At 37.8% G+C, this 10,432-nt stretch overlaps 1 protein-coding gene across 1 annotated transcript; it reads left to right on the top strand.

Annotated features, from left to right (window-relative positions):
* Positions 1 to 262: 262 nt before the first annotated feature.
* Positions 263 to 4,689, top strand: LOC149167983 (protein RICE SALT SENSITIVE 3-like). The gene is made up of 7 exons (XM_089433280.1): positions 263 to 1,442; positions 1,575 to 1,631; positions 1,981 to 2,181; positions 2,313 to 2,418; positions 2,861 to 2,902; positions 3,090 to 3,146; positions 3,463 to 4,689. The coding sequence occupies exons 1-7, from the start codon at positions 1,318 to 1,320 to the stop codon at positions 4,387 to 4,389; spliced, it is 1,515 nt and encodes a 504-aa protein (XP_089289406.1). The 5' UTR covers positions 263 to 1,317; the 3' UTR covers positions 4,390 to 4,689.
* Positions 4,690 to 10,432: the final 5,743 nt, after the last annotated feature.

The raw sequence follows: 10,432 nt of genomic DNA on the forward strand, positions 1-10,432 counted from the left end.
TTTGCTGCTGTCTTTTTGGTTTTTTTATTCACTTTATAAACAGAAGCTCTGAATTTGGAGTCATTTCTTCTCCTCAATTTGTGTTCCGAATACCATGGGTTCGGGCAGCAGCATTCTGCGGTGCTTGCCAACTACACATACACATTAGCTGGTCGACAGAGACCATTTCCTATTCCAACTAAGTCTAAATATATATACACAAAAGCCTGGTCTTTGGGGTCCGTGATCAAAATTCGTGTATATCCGACTGAAACTGTTTTTATATATATATATATATATATATTTTGCATCGAGGAGGGAAGGAATCCAAACAAATAGAGTGGAGCAAAGAAAATTGCTTTTCTTTATCTGCATTCTGCCTGCTACAGCCTGTTTTGCCTCTCCACATATTGTGTAGGGGTGTATTGGGAAGGGGATGCATTTCTATTTTGGTGTGACCTATACTATCAGAGGAGTATCGTGGCCATTGAAGGGTCATCCATACCTTCCATGGTCCCTTTGCAAGCGTGTGCTCTATTCTGCTCTGTGCTGTCTGAAAAGAGAAAAGTGGGATTAACAACTTTATGTTGAGGCTGCTGCTTCTGCTTCTGCTTCAGCTTCAGCTGCTGCTTTTGATAAGGAGGGCATCCCACCAGACTGCTTAGTTAAACTGTCTCGTAATGAAAAATGCAGGAGTTGGAGAAAGTTCATCGTCATTCTCATGTTCATGTGATTTGCAGGGGGCCCATGGATTTCAGTTGAGATTTGGAATCCAGGTGAAGATCAGTAGTAATAGTACTGACAAGCCCATTTCCGGGAATCGATTGAACATGATATAGGGAACCTCTACCTCTAGGCTCTTGTTCGTTGATTCGGCTACGTGCCCAAATAAAACACAAACTAATGTCAACACGCTTCCCGAGTCAGTCAAATGACTTTCTTCTACTCTCTGGGTGTCAGCATACAACAGCTGTACTCTTTGACCTTAGTTTCCTTGCCCTGACCAAACAACCCTGACTGGACTAGAATGCTCTCAAATCCTCCCTTGCATTAAATGAACCAGTCCCCATGTCCTGTTCTCGTCAAAGGTCTCCTCGTTATGAGAATCAGGAGCAGTGACCTACATAAGTAGTTATAACAAGCTTAGTTTATTTATTTATACCTAGTACAGGGCCCAGGCTATTTGGGATTTGCAATTGTCACAATTTCCTGGTTCAATCAATGCCAAGACAAAACAAAATAGTGGGTTAAGTTCTGGCTTCACCAACATACAGAAGAAATCTCTCAAAATCCACTGAAGTGAGTCTTTATAGTTAATATAGCTAGCATACAAGGAAAATGGTAGGCTCCTCGGACAGAGCCAAAGAAGCTCTGGCCATGATGGCATTGCACGAAGCTTTAAGAAACGTATGCGTCAATTCAGAGTGGACATATTCTGTGTTTTGGACTATACGCCCCAGACCGTGAGTTTTCTTCTTCTTCTTTACCTTCACCAATTTGGGATTCATTATCTGTTGCTGCTGCAGTTAGGTGGATGGTTGCTGAACCCGCCTAATATTTTCTTGCTTTCTCTTCTCTTTGTTTGTTTGTTACAGGAGATCAAGAGGTGGAAATGGAAACGGATGCAAAGTCGGAGAGGAGAATGGAAGCTTGTAAGTTATATCTATACCTTAAATCTTGTTACAATGCTTCACACCTGTGCAATAAGAGTCCATTATCCAGCTCCTCTGTTCAACCTCAAGATATTCAGCAGATTGGAATTTTGGGATGGCTGTTCCAGAATACTGTCATTCTATTAATGAATTTGGGGCCATGGTTCTTCAATTAGATGCTCATTCACTTTTAAAGATGCTATTCTGTGTTGATTTGTGATATTTAAACAGTTGTGGCAGCATTTTATCCAGTCAGTCCATGAGTTTAGGATGAAATGAGAAGATAGGTCATGTGTCTACAGTCATACAAACGGTTTTTGAGTCTCTTTTACCTTCATTTATTTGGAAGGATGCTCATGTGGGAAGATGGGTACTCACGATCCTCCAAGCCCAGGGTAAATAGGGTCCCTGGGCCTTTCAATGGAAATGGGTGCATGGATAAATTGGTGAAATCCTCAAGCTTTGACTGTTTGGAGGAGCTGGATGCCGACGATCCAGTCAGGAAAGCGTTCAGGAAAATGTCAATTCAGCTCTACAATTACGGAGAAGGGTATAAATGTTGTTTCTTACAGTCCAATAAATGCACGTTCTTTTCGTTTCTCAATGTTGAAGCTTTCTTCAATTATTATTTTTGGTTTTGAAGTTCAGAAATTCGTTGTATGCGATGTGTTTGCTGAGCAGATTAATGGGCAAAGTCGCGTCTGATAAATGCCATAAATGGGTATTCAAAGAACCGACAGAATGCGAAACAGGCATTTCTAACTACTGGCAGAGCTCTTTTGATGCAGTGAGTTATTAGCCAACAGATCAAATCCCCAACTCCCTGTCAATTTCAGTGGTTGATTTAGACACTTTCTCTCTCAGCTTTTTAATATATGCAGAAAATCACAAAAAACATTTTTCCTTGTTTGCAAGTTTAATGGTTCTGGTATGGAAACCCTCTCAAATTTGTGTTTTTATTAAGCCATGAAGACCATATTATCCTGGATCCTCTCGTAAACTGTAACTTCCTTGTGAGCCCAGAGAAACACATCCAATATCGAATCTCAATAGTTTTTTCAAAAAGTTTATAAGCCATAAAACACTGCACAGTCAATACTTCAAGAGAATAAATAGTTACAGACCCTAGCCTTCTTACAGACTATGAAACCGACCTTTATGGAAATGCCATTTGTAGATTTATTTGATGTTATTTAAACTAGGATTGATTAATATTTTCTTTCTGGCAGCACCCACCCGAATGGACGGATCAGTTTGCTTCTGGAATACAGGTCCGTATATTTAAAATTCTTAGTCCTGGAAATAAGATTTTTTTTTATGAATTCAATCTTCTGTCATCCATAAAGAATTACGAAAAGATTTTTTTTTTGGTAAAAATCATATAATAGTTATGTGATTCTACCCAAAGACTTTTGGAAATAAGATGTTCATCTCACAAATTATTTTGGCTTTTCTCAGACAATAGCTGTTATTCAAGCTGGCCACGGTCTTCTCCAGCTGGGATCCTGCAAGATTGTGAGTCCATGCTAATTTTATTTCTATAAAACTTTATGAAAGGCTTGGATTGAATCTTGATTGTCATGCAGATAACTGTTTCTTGGTTATCCAATCCCACCCAATTTACATTTTTTCTGTTACCAGTCATGATATTTTTGATTTACCTATGAGGGCTTCATGAATTTACCAGTTATTGCCTATATAGGAGACTAATCTCTCAGTAATCCGTGGAAAATCTGATCAAATCCTATAATTCTTCCTGATCAGTCTGCTCTGTTCTAATTACGTTCTCTACTGGATTTTGAATACACAAGCACTGCAACTGTCTCTGCAGATTCCAGAAGACCTACATTTTGTATTGCGGATGCGTCACACATTCGAGTCACTGGGTTATCAATCCGGCTTTTATCTGTCCCAGCTATTCGCCGGAGCAAGAAATGGGTCTCCAAATAATAAACCTGCAGTTTCCCCTCGGCCTCCTCCCTTCAATTGGAGCCAGAGAGCAGCATTACCCACATTTCTAGGTCCTAGACAACAAGGGTTGGCCATTCCTTCCAAGGATGAATCTCATTTGTTTCTTAACAACAGCAATAGTTCGGATTCCCTGGTCACCCACCAGGTTTTGGCTTCAAACGAGATGATGTGCAATCATCAGCCTGAAAGTGCAGAGATAAAATGGCCTAATGGGCTCTCATATTTGACTGCCCTCACAGCCAGAGCCGATGATAAACATCTCTTCTTCGGCCCCGAACACTATTCGGAACCGGGATTGCCAAGAATGATTCCAACAAACACCACCAAAGCTCCACCACCAGCATTCCAGCTTGTGAGGAATGCATCATCATCATCATCTGCCATGACTGCAGCACCAGATATGGATATCAACATGAATGTCAATGTTAACATGAATGCGAGTAAAAGCAGCAACAGCTCAGACAACTTGAACGATAATCTCAATTTCGAGGGTGGCAGCGCCTCAGATTACTTGAGCTTGGATGGTCCACCTAATTCTCATGAACGCTTCAGTCTTACTCGCAAGATGCATAATGTTTCTCGTCTGGATAAGTTCAAGAGAAGTTTGACATTGCCTGCAAGGATGCCTCCTCCTAATTCCCCTTCATCCACACAAGATCAGCAAGAACACCATCCACCCTGCACTATGGATTACACTATGAATATTAATAGCTCTGTCAGCAGCACCACAAGGCATTCCGAAGTGGGTAATATTTACTCAGAGTTCATGGATACTTTCCTTGAATGAATTATCGTTCCCATTTCTTATTCCTGCTTTTACAAGCTGTTTTCAGTACAAAAAAGTGTATATAGCATTTTAGAGATGGAGTCTGATTCAATGGCTTTCGTGCTTACACATTGTGATCTATGGAGGCAGACAGGAGGGGGATCAAATAGAGAAGGAGAAGAGGGTTGAGGTTAACTGCAAATTTAGTGGAGATTTCAATGTTCCGTTTCTTCAATTGCAATTGATTGATTCAAATATTTCTTATTGTTTTGTTAAAGAGTTATACTGCAATAAAAGCTAGATGTTTTTGTTGAAGGAAAATTGAAGGAAAGCATATGTTTGACAAATCCTATGCAGGCTGTGAAGATTCAGAGTGAGTTTGAAAATAAAATAATGATGGCTGTTTGTAAAATCTGATTTAAAAACCGGTCTATGATATAATAGAGAGAGGGGTTTTATTGGATTTTTTTTTTTTTAAAGAATCTCAGGTGTTGATAATCCAAATAGAATGGGAGCGAAACAATATTCTCCATGGTTCAACCAAGTCGACACTAAAGACTGGGTTTTATTTGAAAAGTGCTATAGAATCTCAGGTAGGGATGATCCTTCTAGAATGCAAGCTAAACAATATTTTTCTAAGGTTCAACCAAGTGAACATTGAGAGAGTAGTGAATTGGATCAATTCTTTTAAAGCAAGTTATTAGGAAGCGCTGTATTTTGAAACGTTTCCTTTTCGTGTCATTTATATAGTTTGTTATATAAGAGAACTTGGCTTACTTATCCTTCCATAGAATCATACTTCCAAATTCTCCAAAGCCACTTTACAATCAGTCAACTTTTTATGAGATAAAAAGAGAAGGGAATTTTGTGGTATCACTCATCATTATTGTCAACCAATAATGCCTTTCATATTTATGGGTTTTGTCTGATTATTGCCTGCCTAGTGCCATTCTCAAATAGCCATTACTACAGTTGAGAGAAAAAAATATGACATTTTGGTTGATATTCCAATTTTATACATAGATCTGATAATTGGTATGACATTTCAATATTATACATGGATATGATGTTTTCATGTCAAGATGACAAAACATCACTTTCATACATTTTTGTAATGTCAAAAACTTACGTTTTGTTTTGATTGTTTCAGCATTTAATAAGCCAAATTTATAAAATAAGGTATCATTTTAAAATATGACAGGTTGGCTTTCACATTATCTTTGTTTCGACATTTTATACCCCAAATTCAAAAAATAAGCTATCATTTGAAAATATGACAGGTTGGGTTCTAAAGTTTAAGATTTGGATTAAGGTTGAGGTTATCATTAAGGATTAATGATTAATGATAGATTAAGGATTAAAACTTAAAGTTATGGATTTAATGTCAAAAACTAAAAATTGTAGGTTAGGGATTGAGCTTCAAGGAATAAGGTTTATTGTTGGTGAATAAGTTTCAAAGGGTAATTGCTAAGAGTTTGGTTAACATGTTAAGGCGTGGGGCTTTAAGGATTATAGGGTTTAAGGATTAGGGTTAAAGGTTAAGTATTAAGATTATGAGTTTAGGTTTAAACTCATTAATTAAGATTTAAAGATTTAAGAGTTTAAGGTATGGGTTAAGACTTAGGGCTTAGGAACATTAAAGGTCGAAGACTAAAGTTTACAAGTTCAAAGTTATGGGTGAAGGTTAACAATGTTTGTTTTTTCAAAAAAGCCTCACATTATCCATTATCTTCCCTAGAACATTTGGATGGTGGGTGGTTCAAACCCCAACTACAATAGCAATCGATAACCCAATGAAACTAAGTGGGACTTTAACATTAGATGGATTAGATCTGTAGACATCAAGACAAACTACACATTGAAAAATTCATTAGAACTAATTGAGCTAACTCATTGGGATTCAAAGTTAATAATTTTGTAGTTAATGGATTATTGTTAATGTTTAAGGTTTAAGATTCATTCATTTTATTACTCCTTGCAATCATTTATGTTTCTTTTTTAATCTTTTTAAGACCAAATTCCATCTTCTCCATATTAACCATCATTGTTTCTTTATGTTTTTCCCCCCAAAAAAAAATCTAGACGTATTACCCACATTGTACCACATTCTCCAATATTTCTCTTTGACATGCAATTCTTCATTTTCTCAACCCTCTTAACCCCTTTTGATTACAAATACTATGGTTCTTAAAGAAAATAATCTTTCACTTCCACAACACCTTCAAAACATGATGATAGGCCCATACATATGCACTTAAAGATTCAAACATTATCATAATCCACCATGTAGTCAAACCTCATCTCTAACCAGTGACACACTTCACCTTAATAGACCTCGTGATAATTCCTTTACTTTATGGCTAGACACATGTAACAACCCTTTTTCATCTCACCCCATATATGTAAACATGACTAGGTAAGCGTCAGCGTTGGTTCCACGATTGGCCAACAAAATTGATTTTGAACACATGAAGAATCAATGTGAAATTAATTTGTGGTTGGCTAAAGGAGTGAGAAACGCGAATACAAACCCTGATGGGGAGGTCTTGTTGTGTGTCATGAGTAGGCCATATTTGGCCCCTTTAAATTCCTTAAACACCCTGCCCACCAACCCAACCACCGTGTTGACATAATTGAAAAGATGGGATTTGGGCTTATGGGCAAAGGACAATGCCCATCTCCATCCCCCTCGTGGATCGAGGAAAGAAAATTCATTACCTCGGGAAGAAAAGAGAGGAGTCAATGGGGAAGGTGACATAAGAAGGAGATTAGAAAAGAACATTAGAAAAGAACATGAGTAGTCTGAGCAAGTAAAAAAAGGAAGTGTTCAGTTGAATGCAGGTGTGACTAGAGCAAAGGAAAGGAGGAGCAATGCTGGAGTTGTGACTGAGCCAATCGCTCTATGATTTGGAGTGATATTCCCAGTACTTATGTGTTTTTGATGCCACTAGAATGTTTGTCTAAGTCTATGTGGTCAGTGGGAAGCTAAGTGGATGACCAAACCACTTGGAGCTTGTTGTGTGGTTGTTAAACCACTTGGTGCTTGTTGTATGGCTGATGAACCCCTTGGACAAGATAATATAAACCACTTTGGTTCTTTTTGGAAGAGCTATTAAACAACCTATAAAGTGGACTACAAACCCCTGTGGTGCTTGCTACGAAAAGACAATTGTGAAACTATCTACATAATGGATTCAACCTCTTCGAACTAAACATTAGCCCATTTGGACATTGGGTGAAGCCTTGTGATTGAACTCAGAGAAATAAGTAAGTCACTATGGTGCTTACTGCCATAGAGTAGTTTTTAAACCACTAGGACAATGTCCTTCATCTCCTAGGTATGTGACCAAGCCTTTGGTGTGAATTTCCCTAAGCAGGCATCCCCTCAGACTTTGGATGCAACTCGAGGGTGATAAGTTGTAAGAAAGTTGTAGTTTCCATTGGCCTATGGTTGGGTGGAGAGTTGGAGTCGCTTCTTCAATTTCCAACCATATTAACATAACCAGATAAGTTTATTGTAGTTGTGTGTTGAGCTATGAATTGTGATGTTATATGAATGCACATGTTTGGTATGAGCTCATGAATATGAATGAATTTTGTTGATTGCTTCAATAGCACATGCCTTTAATTATGCTCATATTATTTTATTGTTCTACATGATAAGAATTAGACAAACGATTGAACAATGTGATTCATGTTATGATTATGACAAGCATGTAAATTGTGTGTAATGTTTCCCCCTATTTTATTTGATAATAATGCTTATGGAATAATGGCTTTGTAACAATAATTCTCTTTGAGTAGTTGTGTGGCTCGATGGGTTACCCATTAGCTTATGGCTTGATTAAATTCCCAGTAATGATTAACCAACCTATATTAGAGTTACAGAGTTAGAACAAGGACACTCAAACTAGTTTGACAGAGACTGGATCCCCTTTTTCTTTCTAAGACTACGTTTTAGCTCGACAGTGGATTCATTCGTTGTTGGGTTGGGGGTTTGATATGACTGAAGAGTATCATGGTGGGGAGATAAACCATTGCCCATTCCCAACAACTTTGTACCTTAAGTTCTCATAAATGGGTGAGTCGACAAAGAACTGGTCAATCCAACCAAGATTCCAGCCCCTTAGAATCTCGTCTCTGGAAGACCACCCACCACCGAAACCCAAGTGCCTTGTTAACTTGTGAATGGGCATGGCGATGGAAGGTTGGTCGATCCAACCAAAGTTTTAGCTATGGAAACTGTTGAAAAGTGACAACAATGTAAAATATTAGTTATCCGGGTAAATCAATTTTTTATCATTCAATCAGTTGTATAACGAGAAGAAGTTATGTAACGAAGTAGCCCATATTATTTGGGATTGCCCGAGAGGCTTGTAACAAGGAGAATCATCTTTGATCAATAAGACTTCCAATCCCTTGCCCCGTGGAGATTTCCTTGACACACTCTCAAGGTTTTACCACGTAAATTTATTGTGTTATATTGTGTGTTTGATTCAATTTCCCATTCAGCTTCCTCTATATATTTCTTCCTCGTTTAATTTGTTGTATAGATTTAAGTGCAAAAAGTGGTATCAAAGCCGGTGCGTGAGAGAAATCAGTGAAGGTTATTGTTCATGATCTACAAGGGAGCATATTAGTAATGGTGTGCTAATTCCTCATTCATAATAAAATCCAATATGCTTATCTTTACTTATCAAGTGCTTAAGGATTCAATACTCTTGCTTAATTAACTGATTCCCATAAGAGTTTCTTATGTAAATATAATAAAACAATTTAACATAAAAATATATACTGAACAACAGCAAATAGCAACAAAGAACATCAAAATATAACACACAACAAGCACATGATAAAGGAGTTCATGCCTCTTGGGCTACATCTCCTTGGTCCAACGTTCAATGGCTTGGGTCTCTTTATTATACTTAAATTACAACAAAAGTGTGTTTACAATGCTCAAATGTGTTGAAATTGGCAACCAGGGCAAAACTTCATGTGGGTCATCTTATTCATGGCTGATAATATTTTTATTAGATTCCTCTCATCGAGAGGTGTAGGAATGATATAAATATCATCAGATTCCGATAAGTATTCATGGAGATATGAATTTATTTTGATTATGGAATTATTATCAAGCCAACCTACAACTCATGTAGGCACAGAAGCACAACATTCGCATCTATTCAAACACCAACGTTGTGTATAAATATAAGAGGACTTTTTCTCATTTTGCACTCACTTTTCTCATCACATCTCTCTCTCTACTGCGCAGAAATGAATCTCTTCAGTACTGTGCAGAAATGGGTCTCTCTCTCACACATGTGAAGTCGGAAGTTGTTGAACCTGAAGCTGCAATTGCAGATCCAAAGATTTACCTGCATGGCCTAGAAGATATTCTCTTTGGAATTGCGTTGTAGGTCCATCTGGATCTCCTCTGAAAAACACAACTTTTGGTGGTGGAATGAAGTCAATCCGACGAATGGTTTGCAAGATATCGACTACCCTAGTTTGAAGCCGAAAACTATTGAAACTGAAGTTGCAACTGCAGAAGTAAAGATCGGCCTGTGTGGCCTAGAAGATCTCTTCATCTGAACTACGCTGTAGGTTCATTTGAACCTCCTCTGGAAGCTGCAACTTTTGGTGGAGGAATGAAGTCAATCCGACAGTCGATTTGTGAGATATCGTCTGCCCTAATTTGATAATGAAGCCATTAATGCTGATGCTACTAATCTAGGGTTTGCTACTGCTGATATGAATCAGATTTGTACTATTTCTCTCTGTTGAATTATTGAAGATAAAAGAAGATTTGATCAAAGGGTTTCTCCACACATTGTGGGGTTTGTCTCTGGCTAGCCGCCACATCTTGTGTCTCTTGTCTTGGCTTGTTTTCTATCGATCATTTAATGTTCTATCTGCACTTTACTTTATGTACATGTGATTTCTAATCTGTGGAATATAATAAGAAAAAGAAGTAAACTTTTATAAACATAAAACATACCATAACTTAATATGGTATCAGAGCTGAGGTGAAGACAAAGCCCGAGCAAGAGCAAGAGCAATCACC

This window comes from Pinus tabuliformis, chromosome 5_1 (assembly GCF_031772625.1).
Source record: "Pinus tabuliformis cultivar Carrire ecotype Pingquan chromosome 5_1, CPIR1, whole genome shotgun sequence".
NCBI classification, from domain to species: Eukaryota; Viridiplantae; Streptophyta; class Pinopsida; order Pinales; family Pinaceae; genus Pinus; species Pinus tabuliformis.

What these genes read in the sequence shown, in the direction of transcription:
- LOC149167983 (XM_089433280.1), top strand. Translation starts at nt 1,318, where the DNA reads ATGGTAGGCTCCTCGGACAGAGCCAAAGAAGCTCTGGCCATGATGGCA. An exon ending in GGCAGAGCTCTTTTGATGCA is followed by an intron (nt 2,419 to 2,860) that starts GTGAGTTATTAG and finishes TCTTTCTGGCAG; the next exon opens with CACCCACCCGAATGGACGGA. An exon ending in AGCTGGGATCCTGCAAGATT is followed by an intron (nt 3,147 to 3,462) that starts GTGAGTCCATGC and finishes CTGTCTCTGCAG; the next exon opens with ATTCCAGAAGACCTACATTT.